The sequence below is a fragment of the Bombina bombina genome, chromosome 2, assembly GCF_027579735.1.
Source record: "Bombina bombina isolate aBomBom1 chromosome 2, aBomBom1.pri, whole genome shotgun sequence".
Classification (NCBI taxonomy): Eukaryota; Metazoa; Chordata; class Amphibia; order Anura; family Bombinatoridae; genus Bombina; species Bombina bombina.
Window position 1 is genome coordinate 937,608,133 of NC_069500.1, and position 24,800 is coordinate 937,632,932.

The 24,800-nt window shown below is 41.7% G+C and overlaps 1 protein-coding gene across 1 annotated transcript in view; it reads right to left on the reverse strand.

Annotated features, from left to right (window-relative positions):
• The window catches only part of SCARB2 (scavenger receptor class B member 2), a 365,930-nt gene that overhangs the window by 206,739 nt on the left and 134,391 nt on the right, over window positions 1-24,800 (reverse strand). The window contains exon 3 of the mRNA XM_053703403.1: window positions 11,775-11,922. Within this exon, the coding sequence (XP_053559378.1) occupies window positions 11,775-11,922 (148 nt within the window). The remainder of the gene's footprint in view (window positions 1-11,774; window positions 11,923-24,800) is intronic.

A 24,800-nucleotide genomic window follows, 5' to 3' on the forward strand; every position in this document is an offset into this window, starting at 1 on the left:
ACTGTGACCCATAGACTGCTCTGGCATCCTGACCTGCAGACCCAGCTAGGCCACCAATACAAGGGAACAAAGATCCCAAAACTGGTACAGGAACAAGCTTAAAGATGGCAGAGCCATCCCCCCAAGAGTATAAGTACAACCCAACTCTGAAAAACAGACAAGGCCATAGACCTAAGGATCTATCAAAACAAGGCCCCACAGTCTGACATGGAACCAGCAAGATTCCAGGTGGAACCCAGTCAAGCTCCCACTTCCCGACCCGGAGAAGCCCCTATTAAGGACTCCATCTCCCTAGGAAGAGAATATCCCCTAAAGAAAAAGGGAAGAGGTCGGAAGGGCAATAACCGTCTTCAAGGCCCGAAGCCACAGGCTAAGCGAGAAGAAAGAAAAAATCCCCCGCAAATGTCCTCGAAAGGACCCCCTCACAAGTAGTTTGCCCAACAGAGGCACAGCCAACCCATTCGCCTGCAGAGCAGAGAATCCATGGGTACACTGGCAAACTAACAGGGGAACGCCATCCCAAGGCGCACCAGAAACTGGAATCCAGCACCAGCAGCTGGGTAGAACCCACCAATCTTGAGGCGCAAGCCACCCAACTAACCCCAGATGACATGGGTTACTATGTGGCAAGGAGCAAAAGATATTTCGATAACTTGGCCAACCATGACCAGGTAAGGTAGACAGAGCAAGGACATAGCCAAAGTTCCCACTACCATGGAAACACCCCAGCCCTGAGATACAAGATTCCAAAACCACCCAAGACTGGGTCAGGAAAAAAGGCCAAGTGAAGCTTCAGCAACCAGAAGTCTCAAGGGGAAAAACAGGTCCGGCACCTAATAGTTCAGGAAAACCTTACCCTAGAACCAGAGGTGTATTACTGCCTAGGCAAACTAGGCACGGGCCTGGGCGGCAGCTTGGAGGAGGCGGCATTTTTTTGTGGTCAGTCACTGAGCGTTTTAAGCATATAGAAGGTCAGGGACCATGTAAAGGACTAAGCAGCTGCTTCTTACCTTCCCGGTACCTTAGTCAACTGCATGCCTCAGAGCCCTAATCAGCACAATAAAACAGCACAGGGCTTAGGGCTAGCAATGTGTTCCTGTACCTACCAGGCTAATCTCACAATGATCTTGCGAGAACGCAAAATACCCTTTACCTGCCTCCAATGCTGGGACACTCCTATCACGTGTTTCCTTTGTAATTGGAAACACCCCACTTGTTCCTCTGCCTGCCATACTGACCTGCCCCATATTTTTACCCCTCTCACTGAAATACCTCTGCCTAACTCACTTACTCCATGCTCCAGTTTCTGACCTCCATATATTAATTTCTCCACTGACTATTTTACTGACTGCTCTCCCTGCCCTCATCCTCTCAATAACTCCTCCTCAGCCTGCCTAGTCTATACTCAGTGTAGCATTTTACTTATATATCTCAACCCACTCCCCAAAAGCATTTGCTTACCCCATATAGTTAGCCTTTCACCTGCCCCAGAACATTCACAGTTCCTCTATATCTGTTCCCTCACTCACTAAACCTGTGTGTCTCATCACTCACACAGTCCATTCCTACACACTGTCCTCTTTACCTTCCCATTTCCACATACTGGCCTCCCTATTTAAAACAGCCCTATTTAAAACAGCCCTATAAGCAGAGCTTCTGTTTCACCATTATATTTTTTAATGGTCTAGCCTGTAATTACCCCTGGACTAACAAGCATTGTAGTGGTAAGTGGGTTTATTTAAATAAATAATATATATTTTTTCAAATAATATATATAAATATTTACTTTGGATATATATAAATATTTACTAAAAAAGTAATGTTACATCCTGACCAAAAAACATTATGTCTAAAATCGGGGGGGGGGAGCAGAATTTTGAATGCCTAGGTGTTATAAGCTTGTATAATGTGGCTATTCCCAGAAAAACCTTAAGTAAAACAGACTTATACAAAAAGTTATTACCAAGGGAGATAGCTGGTTTACTTAGTACAAGTTCTTTTTATAACACTTTACAAAATAAAGTGAATAAAACAGATGAAATGAAGCCTTTGTATATTTTACACAGTTGTAAAGAGTTGTGTTCTTTAAAGATAGAAGGCAGCAAACAAGCAGCTTATTGGTATTGTCTGAGAAAAGCAGAATTTTATAGCAAAGTCTCTTTATAGTTAAGCTTAGAAATGAGAAACTGATTTGCAGTCTGCAGTGTCCATATATCAAGAGGTATCAGGTTACAGCAGGCAGAGTGTGTGATGCAGAGAGAAGGAGAGAGCCAGATTTAACCAGTTGTGAGCACTTTAACAGTTTGTATGTCAGCAGAACTTTAGAACTTTGGATAAGAATATATACAGCTAGAGACAATTGTATATAAAATTAATGATACTTGCGAGTGAGTTTAGAACTGCAGAGAGCGAAGTTGGCACTGAGTCAAAATGGATCACAGCAGGGAAGATGTTCTTATTTCCTGGTAGAGGTAAACACTCAGTAATGGAGCTGGCTGGAAAATCAGACTGCAGAGTTAACACAGACTTGCAAGAGTTGCTGCCAAAGACTGTTCCTTGAAGTGTAAAGCAGCAGGAAATGCTTCTTAGGTTTAGAAGCTGGAGAAATGACAACAAGGATTTCCTTTAACAGGTACAAAAGCAGGATCTGTAGATTTTAGCTTTAGAGCTTGAAGCAGAGTGGGAACTACAAACTTCAATTATCAAGCAAAGCACAGGTGTACTGAACACACCTTTAAAGGGAGGTGAAGGAGTGGGTTGGTCTTAGTTCTTAAAGCTACAGGAATATGACAGATCCCCCCTTTCAGGGGCGCCCCCTTCCCGGATCCAAACCTGGTTTGTCAGGATGTAGACGATGGAAGGATGTGAGCAATTGGGGAGCATGTAAGTCCCTAAGGAGTATCCAAGAATCCTCCTCATGACCATACCCTTTCCAATGTACTAGATACTCAATTGTTCTACCCCGGCGGCGCAAATCCAGAATTGATTCCACTTCGAATTCCGTTTGATCTTCTATCAGCTGAGGAGAGTCCTCGATGACTTGAGGAATATAAACATCAGATCCTTGATAGGGTTTAAGTAGAGAAACATGGAAGGATGGGTGTATCCTGTAAGATACAGGTAGATCAAGAATCGCTGCATTAGGGTTGATCATTCTTTTTATCTTGAACGGACCTATGAACTGGTTAGCCAGTTTTTTGCTTGGTACCTTTAATTTGAGGTTTTTTGTTGAGAGCCAAACTCTATCGCCAACTGAGTATTGAGGTGGAGTTAGATGTTTTTTATCAAAATAACTCTTTTGGGTACATTTAGATTTCTCTAAGTGAATCTTTAGGGAAGTCAAAGTTTGTTTCAAATTAGAGACATAATCCAGAGCATAAGGTGATTTTGAGGTGGAGATGAAGTTGGGTACAGTGGTTGGATGGTAACCATAAGTGGCAAAGAAGGGTGAAACTTTAGTAGAAGAGTTGATGGAGTTGTTGTATGCGAACTCTGCAAGCGGTAACCATTCAACCCAGTCATCCTGGTTCTGTGAGATATAACACCTTAAGTATTGCTCCAAAGTCTGATTCAGTCTTTCAGTAAGGCCATTAGATTGGGGATGAAATGCTGTTGTCATTCTAGAGGAGATTCTTAACAATTTACATAGTGCCTTCCAAAACCTGGATGTGAATTGAGTCCCTCGATCAGTGACTATAGAGGTCGGTAAACCATGGAGTTTCACAATGTGATCAAAGAATGTTTTAGCTGTTGTGATAGCATTTGGAATTCTCTTAAGAGGTATGAAATGAGAGAGTTTAGTAAGATGATCTATAACCACTAATATGGTTGTGAATGAATTAGATGGTGGTAATTCGACTATGAAGTCCATTCCAATCATGGTCCAAGGGACTTCAGGTATAGGTAATGGTTTTAGTAAACCAAAAGGTCTGTGGTGTTCTTTTTTGCAAGCAGCACATACGTGACAATCTGACACAAAGGTAACCACATCTTGTCTTAAACCAGGCCACCAGTAATTCCTTGTTAATAAATCCTGGGTTTTAGTGATTCCAGGATGACCGGACATAGGGTTCGTATGATGTAGATGTAGGATCTCCTTCCTTACAGAAGGAGGAACGTATAACAAATTGTTGTAGAAGTATAAACCTGAAGTGGCGTCCTTTACGCAGCATGATGGAATGGTAGAATCCTTTAGTAAAGCTAATAAAATGTCTTTTTGTAGGCTAGAAGTTACAGCTATAAACTTGGTCGACGGTATAACTGTTTGTTGTTCTTCCTTTTCATTATGTTTAATGAAAGAACGGGAAAGAGCATCAGCTTGGATGTTCCTTGAACCTGGTCTATATGTGATCTGAAAGTTAAATCGGTCCAGGAATAAAGACCATCGGACTTGTCTTGATGACAAGGTCTTGTTTTTTCTAAGATATTGTAAATTCTTATGATCTGTAAGAACTGTAAAAGGTTTGAGTGTCCCTTCCAGTAGGTGTCTCCAGTGTTCCAGGGCACATTTGATAGCTAGAAGTTCCAGGTCACCCACGGAGTAATTCCTTTCAGCTATAGACAGGAGTCGAGAGTAAAAAGCTACAGGATGTAGGACTGAAGTATCGGTTTGTTGTTGGGAGAGAATAGCACCAATACCAACAGTAGAAGCATCAACCTCTAACACAAATTGGAATTCTGGATTAGGAAGCTGTAGGATAGGTGCTGAAGTAAAACATTCTTTTAAATGCTCAAAAGCTTGTTGGGCTTCTACAGTCCAAACCAGTCGATTCTTACCGGTTAACTTAGTTAGAGGTTGGACAATGGATGAAAATCCTTTGATGAATCTCCTATAAAAATTAGAGAAGCCTAGAAACCTCTGAAGTGATTTCACAGAGGTAGGTACAGGCCATTTGAGTATGGATGTAACCTTCTCTGGATCCATGTTTACACCGTTAGGGGAAATTATGTAACCCAAAAATTTTATTGTCTTTACATGGAATACACATTTCTCAGCCTTGGCGTATAGCTGATGTTCTCTTAATCTAGACAAAACCCATCTTACATGTTTTACATGATCAGTTAGATTTTTGGAGTATATCAAAATATCGTCTAGATATATTACAACACACACATCCATTAAGTCTTTGAAAATATTGTTTATGAAAAATTGAAATGTGGCCGGAGCATTAGTTAAGCCGAATGGCATAACATTATATTGAAAGAGACCATAACGGGTTCTAAATGCTGTTTTCCATTCGTCACCGCTTTTTATCCTGATTAAATTGTATGCTCCCTTCAAATCTAGTTTGGTAAAAATGGTTGCATCTGTTAACCGTTCAAGTAATTCAGGTATTAAAGGAAGTGGATACCTATTTTTAATCGTAATAGAGTTTAATGCTCTGTAGTCAATGATTGGGCGTAAGGTCCCATCTTTATTTGTGACAAAGAATATGCCCGCTGCTGCAGGTGAGGTTGAGGTAGAAATAAAACCTTTCCTTAGATTATCGTCTAGGTACTCTCTGAGAAATTTTAATTCTTTTTGAGAGAGTGGAAAAATTCGGCCGAACGGTATGATAGACCCAGGTTTAGTATCAATGGGGCAATCATAAGGTCTGTGTGGAGGTAGATTTTCGGCTTCCTTAAGGTCAAATACATCTGAAAAGTCTGAATACTGCAATGGTATATGTGGGTGCAGAGTTTTGATTTCCACACAGGGAAAACAGGTAGCAGAACAGTATGGGGAAGAGAAAGTTACTTTGTTACTGCTCCAGTCTATTTGAGGGTTGTGTTTTCTTAACCAAGGATAACCCAATATTAAGGGGTGTAGTGAGCTAGGAATGATATCAAACGTAATGTATTCTGTATGACCCATGTTACAAGAGACAAGTAAAGGAACAGTATGGTGTGTGATTGGGCCTTTTAAATAAGTAGAGCCATCAATAACCTTCACATAGATAGGGGTTTGCTTTTGCACACAAGGTATTTTATTAGTATATACAAGGGTTTTGTCAATGAAGCTTCCATAAGCTCCAGAATCAATCAGCGCCTCAGTCTTGAGAAGATGTTGGTCCCACTGTAAAGACAATGTGAGAGTTAATTGTGATTCATGAATGTTATCAGTATTTGGGTTAACTATAAGAATATTACCCCTTTTTTGCCGGTTCAGAATAGGGCAGGAAGAGACACTGTGTTCTTTATTCCCACAGTACATACAGAGGTTTGATATCCTCCTTCTCTGTTTCTCTTCTTGGGATAATGGTCCACGGATGGCCCCAATTTCCATGGGCACAGGGGCTGTGGAGGTTTTTTCAGCATGAGAGGGTGTAAACCTTTTGAGGTAAGTCTCTGGGTGTTGTTTTTCGGCTCTCCTCTCTCTGTATCGTCTGTCCATGGCTATGCATATCTTTATGAGGGATTCCATGGTGTCTGGAGGTTCAATGCGAGAGATCTCATCCTTAAGATGTTCAGAGAGACCTAAACGAAATTGGTTTTTTAGACTTACAGTATTCCACTGTGAATCTGTAGCCCAGAGCTGAAAATCTGCCACATAGTCCTCAACTGGACGTTTGCCTTGCTTCAGGGTGCGCAAATTTGTTTCTGCTGTTAACTGGGTGTTGCAATCCTCATATAAGACAGCCATCTCCTTAAAAAATTCACTGATAGAATTCAAAATAGGATCATCAGTTTCATAAAACTTATCAGCCCACGAACGGGGATCTCCAGTTAGATAAGAGATGGTAGTACAAACCTTGATCTTGTCAGTATAATATGTCCTGGGCTTCATGGAAAACATCAGCATGCATGCATTTCTGAATTCACGAAAGCGTGTTCTTTCACCAGAAAAAATGCGTGGAGGGTTAACCTGTGGTTCAGGGTGATCAGCCTCTTTCCTTGAAAAGAAATCATTCATTAACCTCTTCAGGGTGTGGTTTTCATTTTTAACTTCAGTCAAACCTTGTGCTAAAATTTCAACTTTCTGGTTTAAAGAAGCTATTTCAATTGCCATTGAGGCAGGATCCATGATTTTTTTTTTTATTATACAAGCTTTAAACTATAATGTATATATGTTAGTAAATTTCTTTATGGCTTGATAATTCTGTTATAAGCTTGTATAATGTGGCTATTCCCAGAGAACCTTAAGTAAAACAGGCTTATACAAAAAGTTATTACCAAGGGAGATAGCTGGTTTACTTAGTACAAGTTCTTTTTATAACACTTTACAAAATCAAAATAAAGTGAATAAAACAGATGAAATGAAGCCTTTGTATATTTTACACAGTTGTAAAGAGTTGTGTTCTTTAAAGATAGAAGGCAGCAAACAAGCAGCTTATTGGTATTGTCTGAGAAAAGCAGAATTTTATAGCAAAGTCTCTTTATAGTTAAGCTTAGAAATGAGAAACTGATTTGCAGTCTGCAGTGTCCATATATCAAGAGGTATCAGGTTACAGCAGGCAGAGTGTGTGATGCAGAGAGAAGGAGAGAGCCAGATTTAACCAGTTGTGAGCACTTTAACAGTTTGTATGTCAGCAGAACTTTGGATAAGAATATATACAGCTAGAGACAATTGTATATAAAATTAATGATACTTGCGAGTGAGTTTAGAACTGCAGAGAGCGAAGTTGGCACTGAGTCAAAATGGATCACAGCAGGGAAGATGTTCTTATTTCCTGGTAGAGGTAAACACTCAGTAATGGAGCTGGCTGGAAAATCAGACTGCAGAGTTAACACAGACTTGCAGGAGTTGCTGCCAAAGACTGTTCCTTGAAGTGTAAAGCAGCAGGAAATGCTTCTTAGGTTTAGAAGCTGGAGAAATGACAACAAGGATTTCCTTTAACAGGTACAAAAGCAGGATCTGTAGATTTTAGCTTTAGAGCTTGAAGCAGAGTGGGAACTACAAACTTCAATTATCAAGCAAAGCACAGGTGTACTGAACACACCTTTAAAGGGAGATGAAGGAGTGGGTTGGTCTTAGTTCTTAAAGCTACAGGAATATGACACTAGGAGAGCAGAAAACCTAAATATGCCACTGTCTAGAACTAAACACCCCAACTGGCTAAAAGGCCAGACACAAGGGTATGGATGCATATCCAGAGAATCCGGATAGCGAGAAGAACTCGAAAGCCCCGACCAAAGGAAGGAACCACCCCTAGATAAAGTCCAACACTCCAAAGAGCAAGGCTAGAAGTCGTATGAAGATACTTATCAGAGCCTCAGGACAACCAAGGGATACCTCGAGGTAAAAAACAAAACAAAAAACCTGCTAGCAGGACTAGTCTCCCTATCACCTCCGCACAAGCAGAGGACACAAGGAAGAGAAAGGCACTAAGCCTACCCAGCTCCGGAAAACCCGAGCTAAACAAAGTCCCCGCAGGGAACAACCATCACCTCTAATAACTCAGACAGACAGTACACATCAAAGAGTAAGAGCTGTATCTAGATACACTATAAACAGTATAAGCGTACACCTGCAAGGTGTCAAGCGCTGCAACTGGTTTCAATGTGCAAACCTTCAGCATGCTAGACAGCTATCCTGTACAAGCTGTTGGATGAAGCCCAAAAGGACAAATCCAGAGGCCAAAAAAATGAAGACCAAACCGCTCAATCGCGGTAAGGGGCATTAAGCCCTCCAACCCTCCACCACATGGGGGAGGAAAACTCCAAGTATTGATGAAATCAGATGTCAGATAGAGTGACGCAGCGGAAAACTCCCCTGCCCGGCCATCTATGACTGAAGGCTATAAGGACTGAAACAATCCTTTCCCCCCTTGCGATCCCAAAGGTCCTCTCGAATGCTTAGTTGAACATAAAAAACAACGATAACTTGAGCACTCCGGGCTACTACTGAACCAGTCCAGCATAAATAGCGCCACATATCTGAACAGCCACAAAACCAAACGAACCCGCAGGACTAGCCTGTACTCTCAGGGTCCTAACCGGCAAGCTGTATAAATTCTCCCACATAGGGGAAAAAAAGAAAATACATTATTAACATAGGACTAACATGTCCAAACAACTTCCGAAGAAGTAACAAAGAGTATCGATCCCAGATGGTTCCCGAAGGAAACAAACACAAATAAAAAACATCCCATCGGATACAAATTAAAAATAAGGCAACCCAAAGGTTATCGCACAAAAGACACAGGCCTATCCGCATGACCAGCCAAACGGAGCCCTATCTTTCAAAAAACTGGGAAAGATCTGAACAAATGACAAACAGGAGATAACCCCATCCCCACATGTCTAATGAGGTGCACCATTCGAATTATCAGACTGAAAATCCCCATATCTGTAAACGATAGGGTCATTCAATAACTGAAAAAGATGTCTAAGCAACATGCTAAGGCACGCAATCCTGTAACGAAAGGCACAACACTCAGGAACAGTTACACCCGCGGGGAACTGTAGAGGCCCACTCCAAGGCGGAAGACCTCGGACAATAGGGCACAAGCACAATCTCAAACAAACATCTGGACTCTGCCGACGGACCATTGCAAACATTATCTGGAAGCGAAAACGTGCTGCAACCTCCAGGGGGGAACATGCCACACCGCCTGGAGGAACCACGAACTGGGTTACCTGCATGTGTAGAAGTATAAATTGGAAGGGAACTCGCCTCTTGGAGGACGGGGCCCCCAAAGGCGGATGGCTCAGTTGTCCCTTGATTCCCCAAGCCTGAGGAACCAGGAGCTCTTATATGGCATACAGAACAAAACTGGTCGACATGTGTCAATGAAGCCAATCCGGAGTCATCACCGAACACAGAATCTGAAATCAAAATAGTCTCGGTATCAGAATCTTCCGTAACTGAATCTGAGACGAGCACAGTCTCAGCATCAGAATCCTCCATAACTGGATAGAGGAAATATCAATATGGACTATTGACACCCACAAAGGCTGGGTCACTCACCACCTCCTATGACCAGACCCCTGCGGACTAGAATATCTCCTTCGCCACACGGTCAGGAATGCGGAAATGCGGAACGGATCGTAATTACGCCCAAACACAAGATGAACCAAACAGTCCAAAAAAGCGCGTCCAACCAAAAGGCTGCATCACTTCCAAAGGCCTCAAAGTTCCAACCACAAGCCCATAAACCTCACACATAAGCAGGTTGAATCACATAACATGATTATAAACCCCCCTGTTCAATAACCCCCCTCAGGAGATATTATCCCTTGATTCCAAGATACTAACAGAGACTCACTGAGACCCTTATGTCATATAGTTAGACCAGCAAAGGTGTGTAGCCTCTCGGGAAAACATTCACATTACAGTACATAGACGATAAAGTAAAATGAAACGATCTTACCGGAATCTACGCCGTGGAACAGGAACACGGCCTTTCAAGTGTGACGAATAGTGGCATCGCCTCTTCCATGGACTCGAGAGAAAAAAGCAGACAGCGGAGCGAAGTTCGACAACGCCGATTGCTTGAGGAGCTGTTAATATGAGTCGGGATGGTTTCGCAGAAAGACTCTCCCTACATCTCCGGACTCTAACTTTTATTCAAGCCCTCACCGAGAGACTGACAGGACTACTTAAAACTCCTGTCCCATGCCAAAGAGTACTACCCTCCATAAGAGACAAAAAACTAAAATTCTGACACGTCTCTGCCAACCTCCTGGGACGAACTTAATGTGTTGGATGACATTCTTTATACTAGTACCAAACATATTTGTTCAGGGAGACCCTTGTCAGAGCCCATAACCCCCAACTGCCAGAGTAGAATACAGTCAGTTCTGAGATAAGCTGCAGCGCCCCAGAAATAAAAAGACTGCACTTACCTCCATGCTGAGGAACAGCATGAAAATACTCAGTGTCAAGAGGTCCACTCTTCCTCCTGAAGTCCTGTAAAGACATAAGGGTCTTAGGAAAATTCACTAAGTCCATATCCAGGCAGCACCAATATGGGAGGCATAGTGAGACTAAAACTTCACAAGTTCCCGTAGAATAATTGGTTTTTCCAGAGGCTGACCCGGTAGTAAAATAGTACACTTTGGCACCATTTAAAAATAAAAAACTCTCGATTGAAGAATCTAAACTAACACCTCACTTTACCTCTTCCTATCATAACACAGGCAAAGAGGATGACTGGAGTGGGAGGAAAGGGAGGAGCTATATATACAGCTCTGCTGTGGTGATCTTTGTCTCCTCCTGCTGACCAGGAGGCGATATCCCATAATTAAGGATGAAATCCGTGGACTCATCATATCTTGTAAAAGAAAATACTGTTATTATTAGGTTTGTTCAATAAAATTTAAATTGTACTCTTAATAGTTGATAACATGAGAATTATGCTGACTGTTGTTTACATCAATTATTTAGGTAAGTGAGAAAGATATAATTGGCATAATAATTTGGAACATGGTGTTACTTTTATTTTTGATTGAAATAGAAGATGCAATTTTAAACAACTTTCTAATTTACTTCTATTATCAATTGTTTTTGTTCTCTTGGTATCTTTTATTGAAAAGCAGGGACATTAGCTTAGGAGACTGTCCAAGAATGTTATACATTTGCAAGAGCACTAGATGGCAGCACTATTTCCAGTCGTGTAGTGCTACAGATGACTACCTATGTGTCTCTTCAACAAAGAATATCATGGGTATAAAGCAAATTTGAGAATAGAAGTACATTGGAAACTTTTTAAAAATTGTATGCTCTGAGTCACAAAATATTGTTTTTGAGTTTCATATCCTTTTAACAAAGTCTTCTGTCAATAAGTGTAATGTGGCATTTCTTCACTAAGTACCCTGACACAATGAAAATATCACAGATATTGAACACTTACCACAACAGGAATATTTACTGTTCGGATTAAGTCAATTTGAGGATCTCCCACAGATAAATTGCGCTCAAACACATATGTTTTTGGTGTAACGGCAGACACTTCTGTCCCATTGTTAAGAAATACAATATCTTCTTTAGGTCGATATTCCCTAAATAAAGGCAAAAAAAAAAAACTTGAAAACAATGCTAATATTTAATTTTGCAGCTGCTAAAGATATGCTAAGTATAGCACAAAATGGCTGCATAAATGAAAATGATATAACAGGATTTCAAGCGCACATACTAATGTAAATATACAGATGGTTTTCTACCCCATTATATATATGATAGACTGATGTTTATGTACAAGTTCCGTTAGAGAGTTGGGGAAAAGGCACATTTTATAGCACAATATACTTTAGGGACATTAAACGCAAAATTAAAATGTCATAAATGTTTAGACAATGCGATTTAAATTAATGAAATTTGCCAGCTTTTTCGTATCATTTTACTCTGCAAATTGTACTTTGACTAAGTACAATTTGGAAGTATGACATGGCTACACACTACTCAGTGATTGCTCAAATCAGTGCTGGAGCTCATTTACTTCTGGCTTCTGATTGGCCACAGAAAAGAGGACCATGTAAACATACCAGGATGGGTTTTAAGAGGTTTATCCCTGGGCTACTCTGGATCTGCAAAAGTTAAATATTTTAGTAAAAAACAAAACAGTTTTAATTTTTGCTTTAAAAACATTTATTTTGTAATCAGATCTTTTGCAGTATCGCATAGAATAGCTGACATACTGTATGCTTGGCATATATTAACAATATAAGAAAATGTTATAGCGCTTATCAAGCTAAAACGTAAGCTGCAGTGCATTTTAATTTTCTTTTCCCTTTCATGTCCTTTTATTTGTGTTTTCTGCATAAACTACTCTTCTGGTGATTTCCTCATGATGTGTACCGGAAACACTGGCCTAGATTACGAGTTTTGAGTTAGAGGCTGTGCGGTGCAAACAAGCAGTTTTGTCTCACTGCTCACTTACCTGCAGCGCTGGTATTACGAGTTTTCAGAAACCCGTCGTTAAAAGACAAGAAGTGAGCGTCGAGCAAAATTTTGCTCCTTACCGCACTCCAATACCAGCGCTGCTTAAGTCAGGGGTGAGCTTGTCGTATGTGCTCGTGCACGATTTCCCCATAGGGATCAACGGGGAGAGCCGGCTGAAAAAAAGTCTAACACCTGCAAAAAAGCAGCGTAAAACTCCTTAACGCAGCCCCATTGATTCCTATTGGGAAATAAAAGTTATGTCTACACTAACACCCTAACATGAACCCCGAGTCTAAACACCCCTAATCTTACACTTATTAACCCCTAATATGCCGCCCCTGACATCACCCACACCTACATTATAATTATTAACCCCTAATCTGCCGTTCCGGACACCGCCGCCACCGACATTATATGTATTAACCCCTAATCTGATGCTGTCAGGGTGCCAGGAATCAGACAGACAAGAAGTGCAAAAATAATCACACCTTTATTAATAGCAAAAATTAATAAAAAGTCCACAAGTCAAATAACAAGCCAGGAATCAAAACCAGAACTGGTAGTCAGACGAGCCGAGTCAGGAGCCAAAGCGAATAGTCAAACGAGCCGGAATCAGGAACAAGGAGAACAGCAGAGTCAGGAACAAGCCAGGGATCAGGAACCAGGAGGGGCGTCAGACAGCCAGGAAATACACAGAGGCTCTCACAAACAGGCCTGAGACAACGCAAGGGCAAAGTATACTGAACAGAGGCCCTTTAAATAATAAGTGATGACATCACAATTCTGAGACTGCATCCTGTCTCACACGGATGATGACACCAGTCTGGCCATAAAAAGAAGTGCAGGAAATGAGCAGCATCACACAGTATGCACCAGGGTCAGCAAGAGAAGTGAGTAAAATGGCTGCCAGCAGCACATGGCAAACAGATCAGGGAAAAAACCCAGACAGTACCCTCCCCTCAACGACCCCTCCCCCGCGGGAGGACAAAAGGCTTATTGGGGAAACGGGCATGAAAAGCACGGAGGAGGGCGGGAGCATAAACATCAGAGGAGGGAACACATGAACGCTCCTCCGGACCGTAGCCCCAGTGAACCAAATACTGTACGCGGCCCCTGGACATACGAGAGTCAATAATGCTGCTGACCTCATACTCCTCATGGTTATCAACAAAGAAAGGGCGGGGACGAGGCAACACAGTGGTAAACCGATTACAAACCAATGGTTTCAAGAGGGAGACATGAAAAACATTGGAGATGCGCAATGCAGGAGGAAGGTCAAGAGCGTAGGCCACAGGATTGACCCGTCAGAGTATTCGAAAAGGACCAACATAACGGGGAGCCAGTTTATTGGAAGGCACACGAAGGTTCAAGTTGCAGGAGGACAGCCAAACTCTCTCACCAACCTGGTAGGAAGGCGCGGGCAGATGCCTACGATCAGCCTGGAACTTTTGGCGCTGCATAGAACGATGAAGGCAATCCTGAATCTGCACCCACGTGGAACGGAGTTGCCGGAGATGCTCCTCCAAAGCCGGAATACCCTGAGACATGAATGAATCGGGCAACAAGGATGGTTGAAACCCATAATTCGCCATGAACGGGGATAACTTGGAGGAAGCATTAATAGCACTATTATGAGCAAACTCTGCCCAAGGTAACAGTTCAGACCAATTATTGTGGTGATCTGAGACATAGCAACGGAGGTACTGTTCCAGAGCTTGATTAGACCGTTCCGCAGCCCCTTGGATTGAGGGTGATATGCCGAGAAGGAAAGCTGGAGGCCCATTTGAACACAAAAGGAACGCTAAAATCTGGAGACAAACTAACTACCCCAGTCCGACACTATCACCTTGGGTAACCCATGTAAACGGAAGACCTCCCGGGCAAAAATTGAAGCAAGCTCCTGAGCGGTAGGCAACTTCTTGAAGGGAATGCAATGTGACATTTTAGAAAAACGGTCAACCACCATAAGGATAATAGTATTGCCATTGGAAACAGGAGCTCGACAATGATGTCCATGGAAAGATGTGTCCAAGGACGCTCACCATTAGCAATAGGTTGAATAAGACCCACAGGAAAATGTCGAGGAGTCTTATTTTGTGCACAAACTGAGCAGGAGGCAACATACGCAGCAACATCAGAACGAAGACCTGCCCACCAGAGTTGTCGAGTGACAGACCAAATCATTTGGTTCTTGCCTGGGTGACCTGCGGCTTTAGGATAGTGGTAAGTGTGCAAAAGTTTAGTTCAAAGACTCTCAGGAACAAAACACTTAACCACTAGGTTTCTCAGGAGGTGAATTGGTTTATGCAGCCAGGATCTCCTCCCCCCAAGGGAGAAGTCAAATTAGTACGTATGGTAGCCAAAATATGGTCAGGAGGTATAACAGGAGTAGGTACAGACTCCTCCTTGGAAAATTGTCGAGAGAGGGCATCAGCCCTAACATTCTTACTACCAGGCAGGTAGGAGACCACATAATTAAACAGAGACAAAAATAGCGCCCATCTGGCCTGTCGGAGCGACAAACGTTTTGCTTCAGATAGATAAGTTAAATTCTTGTGGTCAGTAAGAATGTGCACTGGCACGCTAGTACCCTCGAGAAGATGCCTCCATTCCTTGAGTGCCAAAATTATGGCCAGTAATTCCCTGTCACCAATAAATTTCATAATTGCACTCCGCTGGAGACAATTTCTTAGAGAAGAAACCACACGGATGCAAGGAACCGTCAGGCGTAGGACGTTGAGACAAGAGGGCACCTATTCCAGTCTCAGACGCATTGACCTCAAGAACGAAAGGCAGGACAGGGTTAGGATGAGCCAGAACTGGAGCGGCAGCAAAGGCAGTCTTAAGACTATCAAAGGCCTTAATGGCAGTAGGTGACCAATGGAGTGGATCATTCTCTTTATGGGTCATGTCTGTGATAGGTTTGACCAAGGAAGAAAAGTTTTTAATAAACTTTCTACAGTAATTGCCGAACCCAAAAAAATGTTGAATAGACCAAAGACCAACTGGGCGAGGCCACTGCAGAACTGCAGATAACTTGTCAGGATCCATGGAGAACCCTGCAAAAGAGATAACATAACCTACGAAGGTTACTTGAGTCTGATGGAACTCACATTTCTCGAGTTTACAAAACAGGCCATTCTCACATAGTCTCTGAAGAACCAGTGTAACATCAGAACGATGAACCTCAAGTGTGGCTGAGTGTATGAGGATGTCGTCTAAGTACACCACAACACACTTTTGCAACATATCTCGTAGCACATCATTAATAAATTCCTGGAAAACAGCAGGAGCATTACATAGGCCAAAGGGCATTACAAGATACTCATAATGCCCGTTCCTGGTGTTAAATGCTGTTTTCTATTCGTGGCCCTCCTTGATCCTAACGAGATTGTACGCTCCTCTCAAATCAAGTTTAGTAAAGACAGTAGCTCCCTTGAGGTGGTCAAAGAGTTCCGTAATAAGCGGAATAGGGTAAGCATTCTTAATGGTAAGACGACTAAGACCCCTATAATCGATGCATGGTCTTAACTCGCCAAACTTTTTCTTCACAAAGAAGAAGCCAGCCCCTGCAGGAGAGCAGGATTTGCGGATGATCCCCCGCGACAGAGCATCTGCAACATACTCCTCCATAGCACAATTCTCCGCAACAGACAGAGGGTTAACCCGGCCCCGAGGAGGAATGGCTCCAGGTTGCAGGTCTATCGCACAATCGTAAGACCGGTGAGGAGGCAACGTACCGGCACACACCTTGTCAAAAACGTCTAGGAACTCTCAGTACTCCTCTGGCAATTGAGATACCGAAGACGTGCACAAAACTTTAACTGGTTTCCGAAGACAAGTAGAAATACATTGCGGAGACCACAACAAAATTTCGGACCTGCGCCAGTCGAGACTGGGATTGATTGTGCTTTTGGAGCCAGGGATAACCCAGAATAACCAGAAAATGCGGAGAGTTTATCACCTGGAACTGGAGGGTTTCAAAATGAAGAGCCCCAACAGCCATGGATAACGGAGCAATTTCGTGAGTAACGAGTGCGGGCTCAAGGGGCCTGCCATCAATGGCCTCAATAGCAAGCAGAACGGACGAGGCAAAACAGGAATGGAGTGCTTTCATACAAAAGCACTGTCAATGAAATAGCCCGCAGCACCGGAGTCAACAAGAGACTGGGTGACTATGGAGGAGTCCACCCAGGAAAGGACAACCGTGACCAAAGGTTTCTCCTTTAGCGGTTCCCGGGACAAGGATAAACCACCCAAGGTCTGCCCCCGACAGGACCTTAGGTGTGAGCGTTTCCCCGGCCGTGTAGGACAAGACTTCAAAAGGTGACCCTGTAACCCACAATAGAGGCAGAGCCCCTCCCTCCTCCTAAAGGCCCTCTCCGCCGCGGATAGACGCGTTAATTCCAACTGCATCGGCTCAGCAGTACCTGGTGACTCGGGACCAGGAGGTATGGGAGGAGAGGGAGGCATGGGTGGGAACGAACACGTAGGAGACAACAGAACAGGAGGCTTCCGCAAGCGCTCCTTGAAAGAGGACCTCTCACTAAGTCTGATGTCAATTAGGATCAAAAAGACACCAATGCCTCGAGATCTTCTGGTAAATCTCTGGCAGCAACTTCGTCTTTAATCGCATCAGAGAGCCCATGAAAGAAGGCGGCAACAAGGGCTTCATTGTTCCAACCTACCTCTGCGGCAAGCGTATGGAATTCAATGGCAAACTGAACAACATATCTTGTACCTTGCTGAATGGACATGAGTCATTTAGCAGCAGAGGAGGAGCGAGCCGGAACATAAAATACCCTTCGAAAGGAGGCCACAAATTCAGGGTAATTTGAAATCACAGGTTTATTAGTCTCCCACAAGGGATTAGCCCAGGCAAGAGCTGTGTCAGAGAGTAACGAGATGAGAAATCCCACCTTAGCTCTGTCAGAGGGAAATGCCTGAGGTAACATCTCAAAGTAAATGCCCACCTGGTTCAAAAACCTTCTGCACTGATTAGGATCGCCTCCATATCGCTGAGGTAGAGGTGCAGAACCGGACATACTCCTGATAGGACAAGGTGCAGCAGCGGAAACAGGAGCAGCCATAACTTGCGGGACACTTTGGTCCAAATGTGCAGTGCGAGTCAGCAGGGTTTGCAGGGCTAGTGCAAATTGATCCAAGCGGTGATCCTGTTCATCCATCCTGGAAATTATGGCAGGTAAAGGTGGATTATTAGCACCACCAGGATTCAAGAGGCTTGCGTAATGTCAGGGTGCCAGGAATCAGACTGAGACAAGAAGTGCAAAAATAATCACACCTTTATTAATAGCAAAAATTAATAAAAAGTCCACAAGTCAAATAACAAGCCAGGAATCAAAACCAGAACTGGTAGTCAGACGAGCCAAGTCAGGAGCCAAAGTGAATAGTCAGACGAGCCGGAATCAGGAACAAGGAGAACAGCAGAGTCAGGAACATGCCAGGGATCAGGAACCAGGCGGGATGTCAGACAGCCAGGTAATACACAGGAGCTCTCACAAACAGGTCTGAGACAACGCAAGGGCAAAGCATACTGAACAGACGTCCTTTAAATAATAAGTGATGACATCACAATTCTGAGACTGCATCCTGTCTCACACGGATGATGCACACCAGTCTGGCCATAAAAGGAAGTGCAGGAAATTAACAGCATCACACAGTATGCACCAGGGTCAGCAAGAGAGGTGAGTAAAATAGCTGCCAGCAGCACATGGCAAACAGATCAGGGAAAAAACCCTGACAGCTGCCCCCAACATCGCCTACACCTTCATTATATTTATTAAACCCCTAATCTGCCGCCCCCAATATCGCCGCAATCTACCTACACTTATTAACCCCTAATCTGCTGCCCCCAACGTTGCTGCCACTATATTAAAGTTATTAACCCCTAAACCTAAGTCTAACCCTAACCCTAACACCACCTAACTTAAATATAATTAAAATAAATCTAAATAAAATTACTATCATTAACTAAATAATTCCTATTTAAAACTAAATACTTACCTGTAAAATAAACCCTAAGATAGCTACAATATAACTAATATTTACATTGTAGCTAGCTTAGGGTTTATTTTTATTTTACAGGCAAGTTTGTATTTATTTTAACAAGGTAGAATAGTTATTAAATAGTTATTAACTATTTAATAACTACCTAGCTAAAATAAATACAAAATTTACCTGTAAAATAAAACCTAACCTAAGTTACAATAACACCTAACACTACACGATAATTAAATAAATTAACTAAATTAAATACAATTACCTAAATTAAATTAAATTAGCTAAAGTAAAAAAAAAAAAACACTAAATTAAAGAAAATAATAAACAAATTACAGATATTTAAACTAATTACACCTAATCTAATAGCCCTAAAAATAAAAAAAGCCCCCCCAAAATAAAAAAAATCCCCTAGCCTAAACTACCAATAGCCCTTAAAATGGCCTTTTGCGGGGCATTGCCCCAAAGTAATCAGCTCTTTTACCTGTAAAAAAAAATACAAACAACCCCCCCAACAATAAAACCCACCACCCACACAACCAACCCCCCTAAAATACTATCTAAAAAAAACTTAAGCTCCCCATTGCCCTGAAAAGGGGATTTGGATGGGTATTGCCCTAAAAAGGGCAGTTAGCTCTTTTGCAGCCCAAAGTCCCTAACCTAAAAATAAAACCCACCCAATACACCCTTTAAAAAAACCTAACACTAAACCCCTGAAGATTGACTTACCGGGAGAAGTCTTCATCCAAGATGGGCCGAAGTCCGCAACGAAGCCGGGAGAAGTCTTCATCCAAGCCGGGCAAAGTGGTCCTCCAGACGGGCAGAAGTCTTTATCCAGACGGCATCTTCTATCTTCATCCATCCGACGCGGAGCGGGTCCATCTTCAAGACATCCGACGCGGAGCATCCTCTTCATCCGGAGTCTTCTTACTGAATGAAGGTACCTTTAAGTGACGTCATCCAAGATGGCGTCCCTTAGATTCCGATTGGCTAATAGAATTCTATCAGCCAATCGGAATTATGGTAGAAAAAATCCTATTGGCTGATGCAATCACCAATAGGATTGAAGTTCAATCCTATTGGATGATCCAATCAGCTAATAGGATTGAGCTTGCATTCTATTGGCTGTTTTAATCAGCCAATAGAATGTGAGCTCAATCCTATTGGCTGATTGCATCAACCAATAGGATTTTTTCTACCTTAATTCCGATTGGCTGATTTCTATCAGCCAATCGGAATCTAACGGACGCCATCTTGGATGACGTCACTTAAAGGTACCTTCATTCAGTAAGAAGACTCTGGATGAAGAGGATGCTCCGCGTCGGATGTCTTGAAGATGGACCCGCTCCGCGTCGGATGGATGAAGATAGAAGATGCCGTCTGGATGAAGACTTCTGCCCGTCTGGAGGACCACTTCGCCCGGCTTGGATGAAGACTTCTCCTGGCTTCGTTGAGGACTTTGGCCCGGCTTGGATGAAGACTTCTCCCGGAAAGAGATCTTCAGGGGGTTAGTGTTAGTTTTTTTAAGGGTGTATTGGGTGGGTTTTATTTTTAGGTTAGGGACTTTGGGCTGCAATAGAGCTAACTGCCCTTTTAAGGGCAATGCCTATCCAAATGCCCTTTTCAGGGCAATGGGGAGCTTAGGTTTTTTAGATAGTATTTTATTTGGGGTGTTGGTTGTGTGGGTGGTGGGTTTTACTGTTGAGGGGGTTGTTTGTATTTTTTTTATAGGTAAAAGAGCTGATTACTTTGGGGCAATGCCCCGCAAAAGGCCCTTTTGAGGGTTATTGGTAGTTTAATTTAGACTAGGGTTTTTTATTTTGGGGGGGGGGGGCTTTTTTATTTTAATAGGGCTATTAAATTAGGTGTAATTAGTTTAAATATCTGTAATTTGTTCATTATTTTCTGTAATTTAGTGGGGGGGGGGGGGTTTGTACTTTAGCTAATGTAATTTAATTTAGGTAATTGTATTTAATTTAGTTAATTTGTTTAATTATAGTGCAGTGTTAGGTGTTATTGTAACTTAGGTTAGGTTTTATTTTACAGATACTTTTGTATTTATTTTAGCTAGGTAGTTATTAAATAGTTAATAGTTATTTAATAACTATTCTACCTAGTTAAAATAAATACAAACTTGCCTGTAAAATAAAAATAAACCCTAAGCTAGCTACAATGTAACTATTAGTTATATTGTAGCTAGCTTAGGGTTTATTTTATAGGTAAGTATTTAGTTTTAAATAGGAATAATTTAGTTAATGATAGGAATATTTATTGTAATGATATTTAAGTTAGGGGGTGTTAGGGTTAGACTTAGGTTTAGGGGTTAATAACTTTAATATAGTGGCGGCGACGTTGGGGGCGGCAGATTAGGGGTTAATAAATGTAGGTAGGTTGCGGCGACATTGGGGGCGGTAGGTTGGGGTTAATAAATAGTATGTAGGTGTCGACGATGTTGGGGGCAGCAGATTAGGGGTTAATACATATAATGTAGGTGGCGGCGGTGTCCGGAGCGGCAGATTAGGGGTTAAAAATTTTATTATAGTGTTTGCGATGCGGGAGGGCCTCGGTTTAGGGGTTAATAGGTAGTTTATGGGTGTTGTACCATAAAACTCTTAACTACTGACTTTTAAATGTGTTAGAACTCTTGACAGGGTAGGGTGTACCGCTCACTTTTTGGCCTCCCAGGACACTCGTACTACGGGCGCTATGGAAGTCCCATAGAAAAAAGACTTTACGAAGTTTACGTAAGTCTTTTTGCGGTAAGGTCAAAGAAGTGTGCGGTGACCCTAAACCTTCAAGACTCGTAATATCAGCGGTAGTAAAAAAAGCAGCGTTAGGACCTCTTAACGCTGCTTTTTTGCCCTAACGCACAACTCGTAATATAGGAGACTGTTTTTTTTTTCTGAATTCACAATAGTAGTTTGTTTCTGCTTCTTTAAAATGGAAGTTCACAATATAAAAAAAATAGATTATTATGGAGGATTTTGTGGAAGTTAGTTTGTTTTTTCTTACTTTTTTTCTGAAAAAGAAAATCTGGTAAACCATGATGACTTAGCAATACACTTTCTAACAAAACTCATCGAGTTCCTCCCAAGTCATGAGTTTTTTTCAGCTGCCTATGCATTTTCTAAATATACTGTGAGAATTTCTTTAGTCAGTTGAGTCAATTTGGTCAGATTTTTTTTGTAACCCCTGACACACAAAAGAGCCACACTAAGTGTAAAAAAAGAGGCCTTAGCAAATAACACACATGCTAGGCTTGGTTTAAAGGGACATTGTACACAAGAATTTGCTTTGCAAAAATATTTTGTAGATGATCCATTTATATAGCCTACCTGGGAGTGTTTTTGTAACAATGTATAGTTTTGCATATTTTTTTAATAACATTGTGATGATTTTCAGACTCCTAACCAAGCCCCACAGTATGAGATGTAGACTGAAGTCTACAGATTCCTGCTGTTCTTGTTTGTATAATCTATCTTTTCATATGCAGGGGAGGGAAGAGGGTCTGCCATTCCTGCTTTCCCATCCCCTTTCAATGGGTGTCCCAGCCTAACCTCATTAACAGTGCTAAATTGGGAGCTTCTAAAGTAAGTTTTTAAAGGGTTTTATACTGTATGTTTAGATCAGTGTTGTGAATAAGCTTCTTTATAGTAGTTTCTATAACATACAGTTATATGAAAATTGGTGTATACTGTCCTTTTAATGACAGTTCAAAGGGCTCAACAAGGTCAGTAATAAATTAGAATTCAATGTCACTCAAAAGTAGAGCCTGTGCAAGGATTACATTTGTGGCTAGGTATTAGGGACTAAGGAGGTTATGAAGGGCAGGTACCATTTTGTGAGCGGGGCTATGCTGGGGGTACGACCACAGGTGGATAGTGGGCAGGGACGTGAGCTTGTATAAGTGGTTTGTGGGTGTGTCTTGGCACTTTGTGGGCATTTAGGTGGTCTGCGGGCAGGACTAAATGGGAATTATGCAAATCAGGACATATGGTTGTCTCAGAGGGACAGAGCACACAATTATGGACAGTCATCTGAAATAGGGACAGCTGGAAGATCTGGGATTAATCAGTTTAGGCAACAAAAGAAAGGAATTGAGTGTCACAACTTTAGTTTGAGGAGAGGAATTACCAGTAAACAAGAAATTAACTTTCATTTGTGGTCATTAAATGGACATTAAACTGAATTTCAATTTCTTTAAAGTGAAGGTCCATTTTGAGGAATTAGTGCCCGTTTTGTAATAAACCTATTAAAAACAAGGGCACTTTAATTCGTCAAAACTGACATTTCACTGTTTTCTTCAAAAATTTACCTTTCAATCCTTGCAGCTGCTCCAGCACTTCCTCCGCCCGTCGCAAGCAGTCTTCGCGGGTACAAAATGACGAATCCGGTTTCTTCCAATCACAGCGTTGCATCAGGCCAAGATTCCCCCGGGGAGGAAGCTGTGATTTGAGGAAGCCGGATTCGTCATTTCTGATGTCTGCAGAGGCTTCCGACAGACGCGGGAATCGCTGGAGCGGCTGCAAGGATTAAAAGCTAAGTTTTTTAAGTAAACAGTGAAATGTCAATTTTGATGAATTAAAGTGCCCTTGTTTTTAATAGGTTTATTAAAGAGCGGGCACTAATTCATCAAAATGGACCTTCACTTTAAAATAAGTATAATAGAAAAAAATCCCTTGCACTCCCATTATTTATTTTGCCAACTTTTCTGGCACTTCTATCCCCCTAGACCCACTTCGAGAGACTAGAGAACAATGAATTCCAAACATAATCTTCAAAACAAAGGCCCTGAGCAACTTCAAAGCCTCTATGAATCTAGCCCAGTAAGTGCAGCAGTAATGTCAGAACATGTAACATTACAAGCACTTCAAATTACTTTGGAAAAGTAGTTGTTTTTTTAAGGGGGGGGGGGTTATATCCAGCATTTTTAAAAAGTTTTTAAAAAAATTCATGAATCAGGTCATTTTAAGACACTTTAAAGTTCACTTCTATTATCAAATGTACTTTGTTCTCTTGATATCCTTTGTTGAAAAGAATATATACCATATTATAAGCAGCAGCAATACACTATTGGGAGCAAGCTTGTGATTGGTGGCTACACACATTTTTCTTATCATTCGCTCATCGGATGTGTTCAGCTAGCTCCTAGCAGTGCATTGCTGCTCTTAAGCTGACTTTACCTGTGTGTTTAATCCCTCCAAAGGGATTTAATCTTTATAACTATGATGGATCATTGATCACTACGAAAAGTGTATTCCAGTATATGCTTTACTTATTTACCTATGATGACATTCATGATTTTTTCAGTATTTTCTAGGAGCTTATTTAGAATATTGTTTTAAAAAAAAGAAGAAGAAGAAGAAGAAGAAGAAGAAGAAGAAGAAGAAGAAATTAATCCACAACAACTTTTTTTGTGACTAATGTATTTTAGTTCTTGGTTTTGTACAAAATTTTCATATTTTCCAATAAAGTTTGGATTAAAAAAAATAAATTCAATTTCCATCTTACTTCTAATATCAGATGTATTTCACTCACATGGTATACCTTGTTGAAAAGAATACCGAGGTAGGTAACAAACTGTGTAACTAACAAATTCCGTATCTATTTGCCTAGAATGTGGAATAAAACACACAGTTGTGCTAAAACAAAATGTATGCTCACCTGATAAATTTCTTTCTTTCCAGGCATGGAGAGTCCACGGCTTATGGATATTACGGATATTCAACTCCTGGCCAGCAGGAGGAGGGAAAGCTGTTAAGTGTAACTTCCCTTACCCATAATCCCCAGTCATTCAGCAGAAGGAGAATGGAAAAAGAAGAAACACAAAGGTGCCTGAGGTGTACTCAAAAAAACAGCTGAATTATAATTAAAAAGAGGGCTTGGTCGTGGACCCTCCATGCCCGGAAAGAAAGAAATTTATCAGGTAAGCATAAATTTTGTTTTCTTTACTAAGGCATGGAGAGTCCACAACTTCATT